Below are 21502 nucleotides of genomic sequence, written 5' to 3'. Positions count from 1 at the left end.
TTGGATGAAAAATTCAGAATTTTTTTTGCCTAAAATTTCTGATTTTTTTGCCTGAAATATCAGATTTTTTAATCTAAAAATTCAGATTGTTTTGCCTTAAGATTAAAATTCTTCCTCTCAAAATTTAGATTTCATCCCCAAGAAAATTCAGATTTTTTCATTTAAAATTTCAGATTTTTTCCCTGAAAATTCAGATTTTTTGCCTAAAAATTCAGATTTTTTTTGGCCTAGAAATTCAGTTTTGCTTTCATTCTAGACTGAATAGCTCAGTGTATAAAGATGTTGTCTCCATGTTTTGAAGTCGTGGGTTTGATCCTTGAGTCGCTCCAGTTCAGGAAACTAATCTGTGTTTAATTTTGAAGGCTGATGTCCTAAAGAAAGAGTGAAAAGCTCTGAGAAACACATTTCATCAGTCTGATCAGCCAGCTCAGGCTGATAGATGACTGCTCTGAAGTTCTTAGGTTGACAGTTCAATTCTTATGAGACTCAGTGAATTTTAAAGTCCAATACCCAAAGTGAGAGTGAAATGTGCCCAGAGAAGAGCTCCCAGTATTAAAGAGGACTTGGTGATGTGTTGTGTTTGTTCTCTGCTGGTAGTAACCAGAGGGGCTCACTCTGGTTCAAGTCCAGCTGACTGCTGGTACGAGCATCCTCAGTTGTTGGGCTATGTCACCTCCTGTGGGTTCTCATAGATGGAAGTTTTGGACTATGAGACAAAGATGTTTTCTAATACGTAAAAAGATATCAGAATTTTTTTGCCATCTTTTTTCCCTCCGCAATAAAGAAATCTGAATTCTTAGAAAGAAAAAAAAAATCCCTGCATGTTTTTTCCTCCTAGAAAAAAAAAAGAATTTTTAGAAAATGGCATCTGGTACTGACAGGCAGCAGGATTTGAACCTGCTAAAGCTCCTCTGGTTACTATCAACCAAGAACAAACCCACCACTCCACCAAGTCCTCTTCACAAAGACAGTTCTTCTCTGGGTGCTTTTCACTCTCACTTTGGGTGTTGGACTTTAAAATTCACTGAGTCTCATAAGAATCAAACTGTCAACCTCAGAAGTTGAGATAAGTCTTCTATCAGCCTGAGCTGTCTAATCAGACTGATGAACTCTGTCTCTCAGAGCTTTTCACTCGTTCTTCTGGACTTCAGCCTTCAAAATTCAAGCCAGATCAGTGAACCTGCGCAACTTGAGAATCAATCCTACAACCTCAAATCTTGGAGGCAGCGTTGCTACACACTGAGCTATTCAGTCTAAAGCAAAATCAAGCTTAATTTTTAATGATAAAAAGGATGTTTTTCCTCCACCCAAATTCTTTTTAAAGAATTTTTAAAAATTCAGATTTCTTTTTCTAGGAGGAAAAAAATGTATTTCCTTTTTATCATAAATTTGCTTTTCATGTGAGTAACTGGTACTGAGTGGGAAAACAATCGATAGGAGGAAAGACAGCTTCTAGAAGAAAAAGAATTCAGATGTTTTTCACCTAAAAATTCAGATTTTTTTCACCTAAAAATTCAGATTTTTTTCATCTAAAAATTCAGATTTTTTTCATCTAAAAATTCAGATTTTAATCTAAAAATGTAGATTTTTTTCATCAAAAAATTCAGGTTTTTTGCCTTAAAAATTCAGATTTTTTTTCATCTAAAAATTCAGATTTTAATCTAAAAATTCAGATTTTTTTCATCTAAAAATTCAGATTTTTTTCATCTAAAAATTCAGATTTTTTCATCTAAAATTTCAGATTTTTTTTGCCTAAAATATCAGATTTTTTTTGCCTAGAAATTCAGACTTGCTTTCATTCTAGACTGAATAGCTCAGTGTGTAGCCACGCTGCCTCCAAGATTTGAGGTTGTGGGATTGATCCTTGAGTTGCTCCCTAAAATTTCAGATTTTTTCATCTAAAAATTCAGATTTTTTTCATCTAAAAATTCAGATTTTTTTCATCTAAAAATTCAGATTTTTTTCATCTAAAAATTCAGATTTTTTTCATCTCAAAATTCAGATTTGTTCCCCCTAAAAATTCAGATTTTTTCATCTAAAAATTCAGATTTTTTTTTGCATAAAAAATTAGATTTTTTTTCTGAGAGGGAAAAAATCTGGCAAAAAACATCTCAAATTTTCTTTTTTGTAGATTTCCTTTTCATGTGTGAAACTGGTACTGAGTGGGCAAACAATCTGATAGGAGGAAAGACATCTTCTACAAGAAAAATAATTCATGCTTTTGCCTAAAATTTCAGATTTTTTTTGCTTAAAATATCAGATTTTTTTTGCCTAAAATATCAGTTTTTTTTTACTAAAAATTCAGATTTTTTATACCTTAAAAAATAAAATTCTTCCTCTCAAAATTCAGATTTTATCCCCAAGGAAATTCAGATTTTTTTTGCCTAGAAATTCAGACTTGCTTTCATTCTAGACTGAATAGCTCAGTGTGTAGCCACGCTGCCTCCAAGATTTGAGGTTGTGGGATTGATCCTTGAGTTGCTCCCTAAAATTTCAGATTTTTTCATCTAAAAATTTAGATTTTTTTCATCTAAAAATTCAGATTTTTTTCATCTAAAAATTCAGATTTTTTTCATCTCAAAATTCAGATTTTTTCCCCCTAAAAATTCAGATTTTTTCCCCCTAAAAATTCAGATTTTTTCATCTAAAAATTCAGATTTTTTTTTGCATAAAAAATTAGATTTTTTTTCTGAGAGGGAAAAAATCTGGCAAAAAACATCTCAAATTTTCTTTTTTGTAGATTTCCTTTTCATGTGTGAAACTGGTACTGAGTGGGCAAACAATCTGATAGGAGGAAAGACATCTTCTACAAGAAATATAATTCATGCTTTTGCCTAAAATTTCAGATTTTTTGCCAAAAATATCAGATTTTTTTTGCCTAGAAATTCAGACTTGCTTTCATTCTAGACTGAATAGCTCAGTGTGTAGCCAAGCTGCCTCCAAGATTTGAGGTTCTGGGATTGATCCTTTAGTTGCTCCCTAAAAATTCAGATTTTTTTCATCAAAAAATTCAGATTTTTTTCATCTAAAAATTCAGATTTTTTTCATCTAAAAATTCAGATTTTTTTCATCTAAAAATGTAGATTTTTCCCCCCCGAAAAATTCAGATTTTTTTCATCTAAAAATTCAGATTTTTTTCATCTCAAAATTCAGATTTGTTCCCCCTAAAAATTCAGATTTTTTCATCTAAAAATTCAGATTTTTTTTTGCATAAAAAATTAGATTTTTTTTCTGAGAGGGAAAAAATCTGGCAAAAAACATCTCAAATTTTCTTTTTTGTAGATTTCCTTTTCATGTGTGAAACTGGTACTGAGTGGGCAAACAATCTGATAGGAGGAAAGACATCTTCTACAAGAAAAATAATTCATGCTTTTGCCTAAAATTTCAGATTTTTTTTGCTTAAAATATCAGATTTTTTTTGCCTAAAATATCAGATTTTTTTTACTAAAAATTCAGATTTTTTATACCTTAAAAAATAAAATTCTTCCTCTCAAAATTCAGATTTTATCCCCAAGGAAATTCAGATTTTTTTTGCCTAGAAATTCAGACTTGCTTTCATTCTAGACTGAATAGCTCAGTGTGTAGCCACGCTGCCTCCAAGATTTGAGGTTGTGGGATTGATCCTTGAGTTGCTCCCTAAAATTTCAGATTTTTTCATCTAAAAATTCAGATTTTTTTCATCTCAAAATTCAGATTTTTTCCCCCTAAAAATTCAGATTTTTTCCCCCTAAAAATTCAGATTTTTTCATCTAAAAATTCAGATTTTTTTTTGCATAAAAAATTAGATTTTTTTTCTGAGAGGGAAAAAATCTGGCAAAAAACATCTCAAATTTTCTTTTTTGTAGATTTCCTTTTCATGTGTGAAACTGGTACTGAGTGGGCAAACAATCTGATAGGAGGAAAGACATCTTCTACAAGAAATATAATTCATGCTTTTGCCTAAAATTTCAGATTTTTTGCCAAAAATATCAGATTTTTTTTGCCTAGAAATTCAGACTTGCTTTCATTCTAGACTGAATAGCTCAGTGTGTAGCCAAGCTGCCTCCAAGATTTGAGGTTCTGGGATTGATCCTTTAGTTGCTCCCTAAAAATTCAGATTTTTTTCATCAAAAAATTCAGATTTTTTTCATCTAAAAATTCAGATTTTTTTCATCTAAAAATTCAGATTTTTTTCATCTAAAAATGTAGATTTTTCCCCCCCGAAAAATTCAGATTTTTTTCATCTAAAAATTCATTTTTTTCATCTAAAAATGTAGATTTTTTTCATCTAAAAATTCAGATTTTTTCATCTAAAAATTCAGATTTTTTTCATCTAAAAATGTAGATTTTTTCCCCCTAAAAATTCAGATTTTTTCATCTAAAAATATAGATTTTTTCCCTGAAAATTCAGATTTGTTGCCTAAAAATTCAGATTTTTTTTGCCTGGAAATTCAGACTTGTGTTTGTTCTAGACTGAATAGCTCAGTGTGTAGCCACGCTGCCTCCAAGATTTGAGGTTGTGGGATTGATCCTTGAGTTGCTCTCTAAAAATTCAGATTTTTTTCATCTAAAAATTCAGATTTTTTTCATCTAAAAATACAGATTTTTTTCATCTAAAAATTCAGATTTTTTCATCTAAAAATTCAGATTTTTTTCATCTAAAAATGTAGATTTTTTCCCCCTAAAAATTCAGATTTTTTCATCTAAAAATTCAGATTTTTTTTTGCATAAAAAATTAGATTTTTTTTTCTGATTTCCTTTTCATGTGTGAAACTGGTACTGAGTGGGCAAACAATCTGATAGGAGGAAAGACATCTTCTACAAGAAAAATAATTCATGCTTTTGCCTAAAATTTCAGATTTTTTTTGCTTAAAATATCAGATTTTTTTTGCCTAAAATATCAGATTTTTTTTACTAAAAATTCAGATTTTTTATACCTTAAAAAATAAAATTCTTCCTCTCAAAATTCAGATTTTATCCCCAAGGAAATTCAGATTTTTTTTGCCTAGAAATTCAGACTTGCTTTCATTCTAGACTGAATAGCTCAGTGTGTAGCCACGCTGCCTCCAAGATTTGAGGTTGTGGGATTGATCCTTGAGTTGCTCCCTAAAATTTCAGATTTTTTCATCTAAAAATTTAGATTTTTTTCATCTAAAAATTCAGATTTTTTTCATCTAAAAATTCAGATTTTTTTCATCTAAAAATTCAGATTTTTTCATCTAAAAATTCAGATTTTTTTTTGCATAAAAAATTAGATTTTTTTTCTGAGAGGGAAAAAATCTGGCAAAAAACATCTCAAATTTTCTTTTTTGTAGATTTCCTTTTCATGTGTGAAACTGGTACTGAGTGGGCAAACAATCTGATAGGAGGAAAGACATCTTCTACAAGAAAAATAATTCATGCTTTTGCCTAAAATTTCAGATTTTTTTTGCTTAAAATATCAGATTTTTTTTGCCTAAAATATCAGATTTTTTTTACTAAAAATTCAGATTTTTTATACCTTAAAAAATAAAATTCTTCCTCTCAAAATTCAGATTTTATCCCCAAGGAAATTCAGATTTTTTTTGCCTAGAAATTCAGACTTGCTTTCATTCTAGACTGAATAGCTCAGTGTGTAGCCACGCTGCCTCCAAGATTTGAGGTTGTGGGATTGATCCTTGAGTTGCTCCCTAAAATTTCAGATTTTTTCATCTAAAAATTCAGATTTTTTTCATCTAAAAATTCAGATTTTTTTCATCTAAAAATTCAGATTTTTTCATCTAAAAATTCAGATTTTTTTTTGCATAAAAAATTAGATTTTTTTCTGAGAGGGAAAAAATCTGGCAAAAAACATCTCAAATTTTCTTTTTTGTAGATTTCCTTTTCATGTGTGAAACTGGTACTGAGTGGGCAAACAATCTGATAGGAGGAAAGACATCTTCTACAAGAAAAATAATTCATGCTTTTGCCTAAAATTTCAGATTTTTTTTGCTTAAAATATCAGATTTTTTTTGCCTAAAATATCAGATTTTTTTTACTAAAAATTCAGATTTTTTATACCTTAAAAAATAAAATTCTTCCTCTCAAAATTCAGATTTTATCCCCAAGGAAATTCAGATTTTTTTTGCCTAGAAATTCAGACTTGCTTTCATTCTAGACTGAATAGCTCAGTGTGTAGCCACGCTGCCTCCAAGATTTGAGGTTGTGGGATTGATCCTTGAGTTGCTCCCTAAAATTTCAGATTTTTTCATCTAAAAATTCAGATTTTTTTCATCTAAAAATTCAGATTTTTTTCATCTAAAAATTCAGATTTTTTCATCTAAAAATTCAGATTTTTTTTTGCATAAAAAATTAGATTTTTTTTCTGAGAGGGAAAAAATCTGGCAAAAAACATCTCAAATTTTCTTTTTTGTAGATTTCCTTTTCATGTGTGAAACTGGTACTGAGTGGGCAAACAATCTGATAGGAGGAAAGACATCTTCTACAAGAAATATAATTCATGCTTTTGCCTAAAATTTCAGATTTTTTGCCAAAAATATCAGATTTTTTTTGCCTAGAAATTCAGACTTGCTTTCATTCTAGACTGAATAGCTCAGTGTGTAGCCAAGCTGCCTCCAAGATTTGAGGTTCTGGGATTGATCCTTTAGTTGCTCCCTAAAAATTCAGATTTTTTTCATCAAAAAATTCAGATTTTTTTCATCTAAAAATTCAGATTTTTTTCATCAAAAAATTCAGATTTTTTTCATCTAAAAATGTAGATTTTCCCCCCCGAAAAATTCTGATTTTTTTCATCTAAAAATTCATTTTTTTCATCTAAAAATGTAGATTTTTTTCCCCTAAAAATTCAGATTTTTTCATCTAAAAATATAGATTTTTTCCCTGAAAATTCAGATTTTTTGCCTAAAAATTCAGATTTTTTTTGCCTAGAAATTCAGACTTGCGTTTATTCTAGACTGAATAGCTCAGTGTGTAGCCACGCTGCCTCCAAGATTTGAGGTTGTGGGATTGATCCTTGAGTTGCTCTCTAAAAATTCAGATTTTTTCATCTAAAAATACAGTTTTTTTTCATCTAAAAATTCAGATTTTTTCATCTAAAAATTCAGATTTTTTTCATCTAAAAATTCAGATTTTTTTCATCTAAAAATGTAGATTTTTTCCCCCTAAAAATTCAGATTTTTTCATCTAAAAATTCAGATTTTTTTTTGCATAAAAAATTAGATTTTTTTTTCTGATTTCCTTTTCATGTGTGAAACTGGTACTGAGTGGGAAAACAATCTGATAGGAGGAAAGACATCTTCTACAAGAAAAATAATTCATGCTTTTGCCTAAAATTTCAGATTTTTTTTGCCTAAAATATCAGATTTTTTTTACTAAAAATTCAGATTTTTTTATACCTTAAAAAATAAAATTCTTCCTCTCAAAATTCAGATTTTATCCCCAAGGAAATTCAGATTTTTTTTGCCTAGAAATTCAGACTTGCTTTCATTCTAGACTGAATAGCTCAGTGTGTAGCCACGCTGCCTCCAAGATTTGAGGTTGTGGGATTGATCCTTGAGTTGCTCCCTAAAATTTCAGATTTTTTCATCTAAAAATTCAGATTTTTTTCATCTAAAAATGTAGATTTTTTCCCCCTAAAAATTCAGATTTTTTCATCTAAAAATATAGATTTTTTCCCTGAAAATTCAGATTTTTTGCCTAAAAATTCAGATTTTTTTTGCCTAGAAATTCAGACTTGCATTTGTTCTAGACTGAATAGCTCAGTGTGTAGCCACGCTGCCTCCAAGATTTGAGATTGTGGGATTGATCCTTGAGTTGCTCTCATCTAAAAAATCAGATTTTTTCATCTAAAAATTCAGATTTCTTTGCCTAAAAATTCAGATTTTTAATCTAAAATTTCAGATTTTTTTTGTCTTAAAAATTCAGATTTTTTAATCTAAAAACATAGATTTTTTCAGATTTTTTCCCTGAAAATTCAGATTTTTTGCCTAAAAATTCAGATTTTTTTTTCCCTAGAAATTCAGACTTCCTTTCATTCTAGACTGAATAGCTCAGTGTGTAGCCACGCTGCCTCCAAGATTTGAGGTTGTGGGATTGATCCTTGAGTTGCTCAGGTTCACTGAGCTTGGTTGAATTTTGAAGGCTGGTGCCCAGAAGAAAGAGTGAAAAGCTCTGAGAGACAGAGATCATCAGTTTAATCAGACAGCTCAGGCTGATAGACGACTTCTCTGAAGTTATTGGGTTGATGGTTTGGTTCTTATGAGACTCAGTGAAGTTAATTTTCTTTTTTGTAGATTTCCTTTTCATGTGTGAAACTGGTACTGAGTGGGCAAACAATCTGATAGGAGCAAAGACATCTTATAGAAGAAAAAGAATTCAGATGTTTTTGGCTAAAAATTCAGAATTTTTTTGCCTAAAAATTCAGATTTTTTAATCTAAAAATTCAGATTTTTTAATCTAAAAATTCAGATTTTTTTTGCCAAAAAAATCAGATTTTTTTTGCCTAAAATATCAGATTTTTTAATCTAAAAATTCAATTTTTTTGCCTTAAAGATTAAAATTCTTCCTCTCAAAATTCAGATTTTATCCCCAAGAAATTCAGATTTTTTCATCTAAAAATTCAGATTTTAATCTAAAAATGTAGATTTTTTTCCCCTAAAAATGCAGATTTTTTAATCTAAAAATACAGATTTTTCCCCTAAAAATTCAGATTTTTTCCCTGAAAATTCAGATTTTTTTCATCTAAAAATTTTGATTTTTTTTATTGAAGGGAAAAAAACTGGCAAATATTTTTTCTAATTTTCTTTTTTTGTAGATTTCCTTTTCATGTCTGAAACTGGTACTGAGTCGGGAAACAATCTGATAGGAGGAAAGACATCTTCTCGAAGAAAAATAATTCAGATGTTTTGTTTCTGGAGTGACTCAAGGATCAAACCCACAACCTCAAATCTTGGAGGAAGCATCTCTACACACTGAGCGACTCAGTCAGAGATGTCTGCAGGTTGTTTCTTGGAGGTTTTGACTCTGGAAAAAAAAATCAGACTTTTTGTCTAGGAGAAATCTGAAAGATTCAGATATTTTTTTCATAGATTTCCTTTTCATGTGTGACACTGGTACTGAGTGGGAAAAATAATTCTGATAGGAGGAAAAACATCTTCTAGAAGAAAAATAATTATTTAAAAAAACTTTTGAGAAATAATAATTTTTTTTTTTAATCGTTAAAAAGTTTCAAACATAAAAGAAAAAAGATCAGAAAAAAACTATTTTTAATTTTTTTCTTTTGATAAACATTTGTTTTCTCTCAGTTACGCACATGAAAAACAGAATTTCAATTGCAAGGTTTGTTTTTCACTGAGTTTCACACATTAAAGAAAATAATTCCCAAAAAATTATTTTGAATTTATTTTTCTTTAAAAAACTTTTTTTTTCATGGTTTCACACAAAAAAAGAAAAACAAATCTTGGGGAAAAAAACAATTTTACTGGCTTGTGCATACAAATGTTTTTTCCCCTCCTGAAAAAAATCACTTTTTCGCACATGAAAAACAAAATTCTCATGTTTTTTTTTTTCCCTCCTGAAAAAGACATGAGTTGTGGTGCTCTTCAGCCTCTTGTGGTCAAAATGAGTATTACAAAAACAAACACTAAGGAAAATGAGCCTTACAAAAAGAAAATTCTCTAATATTTTCTTTTCACTTTAAAAATAAATTTTGAAAAATGATTTTTTTTTTTAATCTTTAAAACAATCTTCAAGAAAAAGTTTTTTTTCTCTGAAAAATTCACACATAAAAAGAATTTTTTTTTTAAAAAAAAAAATGAATTTAAAAAAAAGAATTTCACTGGTTTGTACATACAAATTAATTTTTCATCCCCCTCCTAAAAAAAAGAAATCCCTCAGTTTCAAATGGAAAAAAAGCTCTCCCATTTTTTTCTCTCACTTTTACATTTTTTTTAAAAAAAAAAATCTTTTGAAAAATTGTTTTTGAAAAAGTTTTTTTCACTCAATTTTTTTTAGTCCGTTTCAAACATAAAAAACAAAAGATCAGAAAAAACGATTTCAAACATTTTTAATAGTTCAGTTGGTTTAACACATGAAAAGTCACATTTTCTCTAGAATTCTCAAGTTCTCAAGTCATAAACACAGGAGCAAAAACTATTTAGATCAGATCAGAAAACGGATCTCCACTTGCCTCTTGTGGCTTCCGTACATTTCCCAACACTCAGACTGACATATTTGGGATCTCTGGAAACTTTGGGATCTCTGCTGGGAAAGTAAACTAATCAGCTGTGACGCAGCAGCTTCTCCTCTAATCCATCACTGCTGCTGCGCCTCACTTCACTTGGCCTATTTACCTACATTACTGCTCCCACACTCACGCACACCTGCTCTGAAAACTACAAGTGCGTTTACTCGTACGTCTTAAAGAATTACTCAAACCGATTAATTGATTATCAGAATACTTGGCGGTTAATTTAAGAGTTGATCACTGATTGATTAATTGTTGCAGCTCTGTGTCTGACAGCCAGAGCTGAGCTGACGTGAGCAGCTGACGTGAGTCAGAATCTAAATGATGTATTTGTTGCGCCTCTGATCTGGTTAAATTCTTAATGGCGATTAATCGAATCAGAGAGTATCTTACAAGAACAGATGACAGATACTTGTTTTTCAAATATATCCAAATAAAACACAAAATACTGGTGTGAGAAAATGTTTTTAATTAAAATAATAAGTAATTTGTCATTTAAAAAATACAAAACATTCAACATCAACTGATATGATGACATTTGAGCCATGTAGTCGCCTCAGTCTGATTTTACATCAAACACAGATCATGTCAGCGGTTAAAACAGTTTGCTAAAGGACAAATGTTCAACATATTTCATATATTGTTAATGATTATTGGATAATCGATTGTTAAGGCAGCCGACTATCGATTGAAGACATTACTTAAAATGTGCATCTCTAGTCCAGACAGTGTGTGTTAACTTATTGTTTTACAGGTGTTTTTGAGAACTAGATGTTATCACAGGATTTTAAGTTCTGTAAATGAAATGATAAAACTCCACAGTGGACATTAACGTGTTCATTAAACTTTAGTTAACAGTTATTTCACCGCTAACAAAGAAGGAAATGTTTTACAAACCATTTACTGTCAAGGTTTATAAACATCTGCTGCAGCTGTATAACGGCCTGACAAATAACATGAATATAGATGAACTTCACAGTTTATTATCTGTTTACAAAGTTTGATGAACATCAGTTGCAACTTTATAATAAAACATTTCTTAATAAATAGTTTATAAATGATTTAATTGCTTGTAAACAGTTAAATGACTACAAACTAAAGTTTAATTAACTATAAATGTAACACTTATTAATGATTTGTTAATAAATTGTTATCTTGATTTTCTGTCATCCGTCAATCTTCTTTCTTTCTTTCTTTCTTTTTCTTTCCATCCCAGCTGCAGGGTGTAATGGCAGCTGTGTGTCGGTAGATGGCGCTATGCGTTCGTTAATCAGCATTACAACCTTCCATGAACTCACTTGACACAAGTCCCCACTTTTATTTATTCCTTCTCCCACATTTGTTTGAACATTTCTGTTGATATTTTTGACTTTTTATTGGTTTTTACTTTTGATTTTAAGTATTTTCTTTATATTTTTAAAAAAAGTTTTCATAACCTGGACGTGTGGCTGATGAACAGAGACTGAAAGGATCCCGTGGGGGGTTTAATATTTGTCTTAATCATGTTTTTTAAAATGTAAATATGAGTTTGTTTTTTATGATCAGTATATATATAACCTGTGATCTCACATCAGTCACAGTCTCCAGTCTGCAGAGTCTGGACTGCTCCCAGCACTCAAACTAAACCTGAGCTCTTAAAGTCTGATGATCAAAGCGTGTCTCACTCTATCAGCCTTTTTTGGGTAAAGAAAAAGAAATTACGCAACCTCTGCTCCACCGGCGTGTTTGTGTTACCATAATAAAATCTTGTTCCATCAGAGGAGTCGTGTCTGTGGAGACGTAGTAGACTAATAATCTTAATCTTGCGTCCAGTTGGTGGAAATCCCCACGTGGTTTCCACTCCTGTATAAAAACTTTGGGTGTGCGGAGCCCCTGTTGTCGTGATTGCAAAGGGGAGGAACAGGGTCTCAGTGTGCAGCATCTTTGCGAGGACGCACGGAGCTGGGCCATCCACAGCCGCGCGCACCGGACACGGTACCCAGGCGCATACACGCAACAAAAAAAAAAAAAGACGCGGGACTCGCCGAGAGTTGTTTATTCTCTGCGGGGCTGCAGCTGGAGGAGAGGAGTTTTTGTGCGTGCTGTTTGAATGGGAGAGAGCGGAGGGAGCGCGTCTGGACACCGGAGGGCTCCTTATTTTATCATTTAGACTTCTCGGCGTTTTGTTTTGGTAGATTTTTACACGTCCGCAGTGAGCGTGGTGTGACAGCAACAATCACAAGTCCCGAGTGCGCCTCGCAATCACAGAGATGAACTTTTATTTTGGGCTTTGCTGGATAACAAGCTGAATGCATAATGACTGGAGTTAAAGAGCCTCTTGTGTGATTGGGAATACAAAGATTTCTTTGGCTTCTCTGGATGTCTTGAGGCGTCTCGCTGCTGGAGCACAAAGTGGATGTTCTCCCGGAATCCTTGTAAAAATTAAAATTAGCTTTAACTTCACTGTGTGTGTTTAAACATTCGCCCGTCTCTTTCCCTAGCGTTTGGACTGTAATCTGATAGAAAAAATGAGCTTATACAGTCTGGCTTTGTCCTGCTTAGTTGCGTGCGTCCTCTCCGTGCGCTGCAGCTCGGTGGCCGGGACGGACACGCAGAGCTCGCCCCAGGAGTCGTGCGCGTCCTGCGGCCTCAGGGCGCCGGACCAGGCGGAGCGGGTGAACATAGACTTCTTGGAGGCGGTGAAGAGACACATACTGAACCGGCTGCAGATGAGAGACAGACCCAACATCACGCATCCCATCCCCAAGGCGGCGATGGTGACGGCGCTGAGGAGGCTGCACGCCGGGAAAGTGCGAGAGGACGGCCGGGTGGAGATCCCCAGCTTTGACGGACAGGCTGCGTACAACAACGAGGTCCAAGCGGAGACCTCTGAGATTATCAGCTTCGCCGAATCAGGTAATAATCAATAATTCATCACACGCATCGACCTCTTGGTGAACCCATTCACCTTTTGACTTGATGTAACAGGCACCTGAGGGGGAGCAGGTGACTTAGTAAGTTAAAATCAGCCTCATTTCATGGATGAAATTTCATTCTGTGAAGCTGATCACGTCAGAGGAGATGAGACAGACTCTTGTTTTTTTAAAAAGAAAAAAAAAGTCAGTCATCATTTTCATCTTATTGCATCACAGCTCCTGTGTGCAGCCGCTGGTTTGTTGCTGTTAAATCCTCCTGTTTTAGCCCAATTAAAAAGAAATGAAACTAAAGACAGAGTCCTTAAATTACCCTCATGTGTTGTCTAGGGGATCAAAAGAACCTCTGAATCCAATTTCATCACTAAAGCTGTGCTCACACTCAATACTCCAATGCATAAAGCCCTCTTTTAAATACGGACAAAGTCCCTCAATTGGCCATTTATCCCTTCCTCTAACAATGTGTATCTAACTAATTCTCACAAGTCCAAAGAGAACACCCTTTCCTCTCTCTCTCTCTCTCTCTCTCTCTCTCACACACACACACACACACACACACTCAAACACACACAAACACACACCCCCTTCCCTCCACAAACACACACACACACACACACACACACACACCTTAAAATCATCTGCGCTTGACAGAATCCAATAATTGTCAGTTAGCACGGTGAGAACGGCTTCTTTGACACAAACTGTTAGTTTAAGGGAAAATAAAACATATAATTAAAGACACCAAAATAGGACGTCTTAAACACACACACACACACACACACACACAAACACACACACATGCACGCACATTTTCCCATTGGCCCTGCCGGTACAATTAGCCTGAATGGGGCTGCGAGGTCCCGCCTTCCAATGGGAATGATCTGAGCAGCCTCATGACAAGGGAACAAAAGCCAGGCAATTATTATAAGAGCACTATGTGTTCCTGCTGAACCCAACATGTCAACGTTAGGCAGAAAAAAGGGCAAAGAAAACAAAAGAAATCAGAATAATGCATGAGACATTTGAGTTGGTGCAGGGTTGTGTTGGGGTGGGGGGGGGGGGGAGTGTGGGTGGAGGGGTATGGTGTTGGTGATGGTAGAGGAGGGGGGGTGATATTGTGTGTGTGTGTGTGTGTGCCCATATTGCAGTATTGTAAAGAATGTTTTTGTCGTTCTAAAGGTTCGCTGGGCTCCTTTGCTTCTTCTTCTTCTTCTTCTACTTCTGTTTTTTTTTCCTACTTCTATTCTTCCTCACACCTTTGAGCCTTTGTGTGGCATTGTACCATGGAGCTGGCTTGGGTCCCTGCTCCCTAGACCCCGTCTGCCTCCTGGCCAGCTGGCTCACGCCCCCCAGATCGGATGCTGCCAGCCGGGGCATGGCTCAGAGGCAAGGTCTCCAGAAAGCTCTGAAGCCAGGGGAGCTTGTCCCCCAAGCATGAGGGAGCCTGAATTGTTGTTGTCACAGTTTAGGACAGGGCGGGTTGGGGGGTGAGGTTGGCATATGTTTAGCCAACAGCGAGCCAGTAAATGGATGTGGATAGGTGTTTATGTGTGGAGCGGTGAGGTCAGCTCGCCTCCCCCTCAGCACAGGGTTAACTGTGCGCTTGTCAGCCAGCGAGCCGGCTTCTTATCTCCGGTTGCGGTAGCGCAGAGGTAAGAGGTCTGCCAAGCGGGCCCCGGGCAGGTGAGGGAGACGATGCCAATCTCCCTTCTCCCCTGACATGGTCCCGTGGGTCCTCGCTGAGGGATTCGGTGTCCCGTATCCACGGGAGCGGAGCGGGGAACACAAGCAGGGAAGGAGGGAGGGCGAAAGAGAGAGGGGTCGACGGAGAAGTTTAGATCGGCGCTTCTTGATTGCTCGCTCTAGCCGTTCGGACCCAGTGAACTCGCGGCGAGTGGTCCAAGACACGGAATTAAGACTTCATTATGGGAGGTCATTAACTCCGGCCCGGTTCCTCCAGAGGATCGGGTTGGCAGGTTCACTTCAGGATACAACTCTTTCATGAGGAGCTGTCAGTCACGGCCATCCTGGACCTGATCCAGACATTTTCCACATTCACTCACAAGTGTGTGTTTCAGTCCTCAATGGGCCTGGCTGCCTCTGTATAGCTCTGTGATCCTTTAAATCATTTATGCAACATTATTAAAAATGCCTCTGTAGTAAAGCTTTAACGACAGAGCCAGTGCTGCAGGAGCTTTAACCCCGGCCAGCGACTCAGCCCGACGTCTCCATCCTCCCTATGAGGAATTCCTGGAGTGCTGAGACTGAGGCTGCTGCATACACGCACGCACGCCTCCGCTCATGTCAGAGCGGCGAACGCTCCGTGCCGCGCCCTTGTCCTTCCACGGCGTGTGGTCTTGTCGACAGCAGCTTTGAGTAATGAGCTCTGGAGCTGCCTGCCTGCCTCCACGGCCTCTTCCCTGACTTGGTGGCGCAGGTGGGGACATGCTGAAGTAGCTCTTTATCCACACAAGCCCACCCAGGTGTCCTGCCTGCTGATACTCACTCGCAACTTTTCCAACCGCGGGGTCAGGGCGAGGCGTGTCGGGGCCAGCTCCACATTGTTTCTAACACTGGATGAAAAGAACAAGTTGTTGCTTAGAAGGACCTGAGTTGAAATCAGTCATGTGGCATGTCGGTGTATGCTCTACATACTAAGGAGGCCACATGATCAAACCGGTGTACAGCGTGAAAAACACGTCGTGCAGAGGTGATGCCGAGGGTGACTCTTGCTCAGTGAGGACTTCATGTCCCCGAGCAGCAGCAGCTGGGCAAACTGTTGTGGTTTCATTTAATCATTCAAAAATAAATTTTGACAGGTCATTTTTTGACAGAACAGTCACCTCAAGGTCTGTTTAGCAGCTGGTCTGGAGCTGTCGACCGTATCACTTGATCCTCATCAACGTCTGCCAGTTGTCATAGAATTGTAGATGCTCAAGTTCGGCCACTTTCTGAAGCTTTTTCAGATCAAACTCTCAAGCAAACGTGGACAAGAAAAAATAGATCCATCTACAATTCCATGACAACAGCCGACTGTCTCCTGATGAGAATCATGCAACGTGACTGAAAGCTCCAGAGCAGCTGCTCATGTGAACCTGAGGTGAGTTTGGTTTGCCATCTGGAAAAATAAAGAGTTAATGTAGTTGTTGTGCCCAAAGATCAGCACTATATTCATATTTTTAACATTTCATAATCCTAAGTTACTCTTGTGTTTGCATTCAGTGCAGTGGTGTCGATGCTTTCATCAGTTTATTCATACTTTTACACGTCTGTTACAACATAAGCACTGCGTCTTGTAGTCCTTTTCAACACGATCAAATTATTCCATTAATAATTGATGAATCCTGTCATTTTTCTACCCAAAAAGGCAATCATTTACTCTCCTATCCCAGCCTCTCAGTTGCAGCGATCCTCTCCACACATGTATGAAGGCATGCATGAAAAAAAGTATGTCTTCTTTTCCACATTACACCTCTGTACGCTGAATATTGGACCAGGATTGGCTTCCAAACTGTGATGTCACTAATTAAGACATTTGAAGACCCCTGGCCTTTAGGACATTGTAATTGGCATTTTTTCACTATTTCATGATTGAATAGACCAAACAATTTATCGATTAATTAAAGAAATAATAGCAGATAATCGACAATGAAATCAAAAGTTAGGAGAAGCTACAAATGTTGAGCAGCAATAACAACACTGAGACGTTGATAAAATGCCAGAACTGTCTTTAGGCATCAGTTGTGTCCTGCAGCTCTGCCCAGAAAGGTTGGACTGCACATGATTTATCCCATCCTGAAGAACGCAGATATCCTGAATGTGAATCCATCACGCTGAACAAACAACTGCTGAGCAGTCTGATTCATGGTCAGTTTGATTTTCAGGCTTCGCTCACTGCATGTCTGTCTATCGCTCTGTCACTGCGCTTGCTGCTGCGCGATCCTCCGGTTTTTCTCAGCTCGGAGCTGTCGAGGCACGTAAGAGCGCAGAGCGCTGAATGAGGTGAGGGTAGTTACTTGTAGCCCTGAGGGGCCTTCACGGCAGTCAGGGCAGGCAAGAGCAGTTCAGCTGATTCCTTTATATCCTTCACTTCAGACACATTTCAATCTGTACTCAGGCTGCACTTGATACGTTACCCACAGGCTTTGGTTATTGAGACGGCTGATAGTTAATGTATTGCTCACCGTGGGGTTGGGTGTGTGAGTGTGTGTGAGTGAGTGTGTGCACGGATGGATGCAAATGTGTGTGTGTGAAGTGCTTGAGCTCCCAGCTGACATGCTACAGAGTGGAGAGCTGGTCTGAACAGGTTTCTGTGTGAATGTAAAGCTGTGCTTTACAGGAGGAAGAGGCGTGAGGCGCCTTAAAGAGGGGGCCCGTCTTTGGTGGCCACCTATTGACACTGACACACACTAATCAGTCGGCAAACAAAGTAATTTAGCCGCTTTCAAAGGCGCTGCTCTGCTTGAGCACATTGTACCAAATCTCCTGAAATAGAAACCTTTCAAGTTACCTCGGGTAATTTGGAAGACATCATTAGTCTTAGAAAAAAAAATACTGCCAGGGGGAGCCCATCGCCACCTTAAGACTCCCGGGATCTCTCATTGTGCTGCTGTAGAAAGTGGCCAGTGTCATGTAAATGGCTTTTATTTTTGCCTCATCATGCTTTTTGCTGGAAAGCCACGCGTTTCAATGCGGGGCTGCAGCGCGGCTGTCTCCCAGTGCCTCACAGGGGCTTTGTGCTGTCACTCTCAGGGTGCTCACACTGGAGGGAGGGGGGAAGGGGTGGGGTAGGGTGGGGTTGGGGGTTCAGGGGGCGCTAACAGTGAACTCAATGAACCCCCCGGGAGCCTTGGCGTTGTCTGCCAGCCTCCCACCTTTTCCACTTGCGTCCTTCCTCCTTCCCTCGGTCTTCCTCTTCCCTGTCGCTCTCTCGCTCTCTCTCTTCTTGGCCCTGTCACTTACAAAGCTGGACCCGAGGCCAACTGGCCTGATCCCAGAACTGGCTCGTCACAGCTGGCCTATCAGGAGCTGCCACAGAGGTCACCTGACACAGTGATTGAGGCGAACAGAGAAAACAAGGCCCTTAAAAGACAGAGCTGTGGCCTTTTTGGGAGGCTTTCTGCTTTCTATGTGGGCACATGTTGTGTGTGTTTATGTGAGTGAAGAAGGGAAACAGTCATTAGCTGTGGTGGACCAAAAAAACATCAATATTCAAGCGCACACCAGGATACGACTGACACTGTTTCATTAATTACATTAAAACAACAAGGAAGCAACGACCAATTTACATTTTGCTGCCCGTTCTCCTAAAATAACAAATATATCTGACAAACAAAATGTACTCGGACAGCCGATGCAGTCAAATGCTGAGTTGTCTTGGAGATGGTTCAGTTATCGCACGGCCTAAGTGTGAAACTTTGGTGGACTTCTGGTGGGCGAGCACGATCTCTGACATCAGATGTGTCATGACAACTGGGCAGCCTAAATTTCATCTGCTCATGTGGGCTATAGCTGTGTCCAGCTGAACATGAACACGAACTGACTTATTTCTTCCTCATTTTGCCTTTAAAAGAACCTGCCACGTTTTTCTACATTACATTGAATTATTAATGATGTATAAATGTTAATTGAGAATTAACCCCGTCTTTGTTTTTTCTGTCTCCAACAGATGACCACACATCCTCCAAGACCGGTCTCTTCTTCCTCGTCTCCAACGAGGGCAACCAGAACCTGTACGTGTCCCAGGCCAACCTGTGGCTCTACTTCCGTGTGCTGCCAGCCGGTCCTGAGAAAGGCATCCGGAGAAAGGTGACTGTCAAGATCCACTACCAGGAGGCCGGGACTACTAGCAGCGCAGAGGGAGGCCCGGGAGGCGGCGGTGGAGGGGGAACAGGCCGCTGGGCCCTGGTGGAGAAGCGCGTGGATCTGAAACGCAGCGGCTGGCATACGTTCCCCCTCTCGGAGGTGGTGCGGGCTGTGTTTGGGAAAGGCAGCCGGCGGCAGGACCTGGAGGTCCACTGTGACGGCTGTGAGACAGCCGGCGTGGCTCCGGTGCTGGTGGACCCAGGCGATCCGTCCCACCGGCCCTTCCTGGTGGTGCGTGCGAGGCAGGTGGACGGGAAGCACCGCATTCGCAAGCGGGGGCTGGAGTGTGACGGCACCAGCGGGGGCCTTTGCTGCCGGCAGCAGTTTTACATAGACTTCCGCCTTATTGGCTGGAACGACTGGATCATTGCACCAGCTGGTTATTACGGCAACTACTGTGAGGGCAGCTGCCCGGCCTACATGGCAGGTGTGCCGGGCTCTGCTTCGTCCTTCCACACTGCAGTAGTTAACCAGTACCGCATGAGAGGGATGAGCCCTGGCTCAGTCAACTCCTGCTGCATCCCCACCAAGCTCAGTACTATGTCCATGCTCTACTTTGACGATGAATACAACATCGTAAAGAGGGACGTGCCCAACATGATCGTGGAGGAGTGTGGCTGTGCTTGAGTCCACACCGGCCCGTCATGACCTTTGAACTTGGAACAGTCAGAAAGGCCTTTTGTACAAACAGGACGTTATTGTACGGTACACATATACAATATATCTATACCTACTGTATGTGCGAGCAGCGTGCACACTGGTACAATCTAGCAAAGTATCAGTGTTGTGTCCATGTGTGCACGTGTGCGTTTGCACGTGTGCGTGCGAGTGTGTGTATTTATCAGAGTGACATGCTTGCTGCCCGAGTTTTGTCCGTTCGGCGACAGCGATGGGACGAGAAGGGAATGATTATCACCAAATGATACTTTGCTCTAGTTTGCCATTTCTAGTCAAAAAATAATGGCTCATCATCTCCTCTTGAATGAAGATAACAAGCGCTTAAGGAAAGTGACAGGATCAGCTGATGACATTATCGGCTTCACCCCGACGCTCCCGACCCCGCTCCTCCGACCCTCTTAAGTACTTTAAGCACATGACAGACTTTTGTTTTTATAAAGCACTGACAATTCATCAGCTTATACAATTCAGAACACCAGCACTTCCCTACTATGCCGACAGACACAGTCTGACTGTCCTCTCTGGTGGAATTAGACCGGCAGCGCTTAATGCCTTGCAGGATTATACCCTCCGCAGAAAGGCAAAAGAAAGTCGTCCGCAGAGCTGCTGCCGCTGCTGTCGTTGTCATTCTCGCTGTTGACTACGGGCCTCAACCTCTACTTCCTGCCTAAGAGTGCTGCAGGCCCTGCTACCATGACAACCAGGTGAAGATTGATCTCATAAGTGCACTTCACTTGTGCACTGGGAGCGACAGAGAGAGAACTGCTTCCTCCTGCCCCCCCCTAAGGTCCAGTAGAAGTGGGCCTGCGGACGTGGAGACTCTAGTTTTGGCCCAGTGGGTCGCCACAGTGCAGTGCAGCACTTGCAGAAACTGAAATGCACACCCTGAATAGCACTTGTATAAAGAAATGCCTTCCAAGGGGTACTGAGTGTCCTGTCCTATCGCTAAATAAGTGCCACATGAGCTATGCAATGTATAGTAACCTATACCCATACTCAACATGCTCTATTAGACTGAATTCTCTTTCCATCTTTGCTCTCTCTCCTTCTTTCTCTCTTCACTCCTCGACTCTTTATCAATACTTGAAATGTAATCTTTCGCCTCCTTTCCAAAGCGAATGATTGTTGTGACGTTTGCACTGAAAAGTTGCGGGATTAGTGAAACAAAAAACTGCCATTGAAAAGTTATTTTTATAGAAGTAAATTGAATTTTGTTTCAAATGTATTTTACCTAATTAATGGAACCAAAGAGGCCAAGATTTTTAGCTATTGTACGAAGATGGCAAGGCCATTGAGTTACTGTGTACAATACTGTTTTTGATCATTTGCAATAGGCCTACCACTGTATCAGGGTACGATATATGATTTCATTTCTTAGCTCTATTTTCATTCTCTGTTTTGTACAATAAGCAACACTTCATTTTTTTCATCTTTTAATTCTATTTTTGTTTCAGTTTTCTATTTAATAAGAAAGTTATTTTTAGTTCCTGTCTAAGAATCATTTAGTCAAATAAATGTCATCTGTACAGTTTATGTAAAATAAAATGTTTTCTTAAATATTTTGTAACTTTACATTTTTTTCCTGCGTCATGTTGTTGAGACTGTGTGTGTGTTTTTCTGTCCGGATTGGATCAAAAACCTGCCAACGTTTTCTGGGGTATCGGAAAAATGACCAACCCTCAACACCCCCATATAACCTGCCTACACCACAGCTTTAAAGAATAAATACAAGGATGTGAAAGTAAAATTAAATTTAAGTAGTCTTAAATTCATCGTTTACAATAAAATAAAAAGGTGGTCAAAAGTCAACATAACAAATCAAATTCAAGGATTTTGACAGAGTTGT

General features: G+C 38.2%; 1 protein-coding gene across 1 annotated transcript; it reads left to right on the top strand.

Annotated features, from left to right (window-relative positions):
* Positions 1–12392: 12392 nt before the first annotated feature.
* On the top strand, positions 12393–21009 carry LOC141002624 (inhibin beta B chain-like). Its single transcript, XM_073473988.1, has 2 exons — positions 12393–13096; positions 18782–21009. The coding sequence occupies exons 1-2, from the start codon at positions 12709–12711 to the stop codon at positions 19603–19605; spliced, it is 1212 nt and encodes a 403-aa protein (XP_073330089.1). The 5' UTR covers positions 12393–12708; the 3' UTR covers positions 19606–21009.
* Positions 21010–21502: the final 493 nt, after the last annotated feature.

The sequence above is a fragment of the Pagrus major genome, chromosome 9 (genome assembly GCF_040436345.1).
Source record: "Pagrus major chromosome 9, Pma_NU_1.0".
In the NCBI taxonomy this organism is placed as follows: domain Eukaryota; kingdom Metazoa; phylum Chordata; class Actinopteri; order Spariformes; family Sparidae; genus Pagrus; species Pagrus major.
This window is presented reverse-complemented; position numbering and strand designations above follow the sequence as displayed.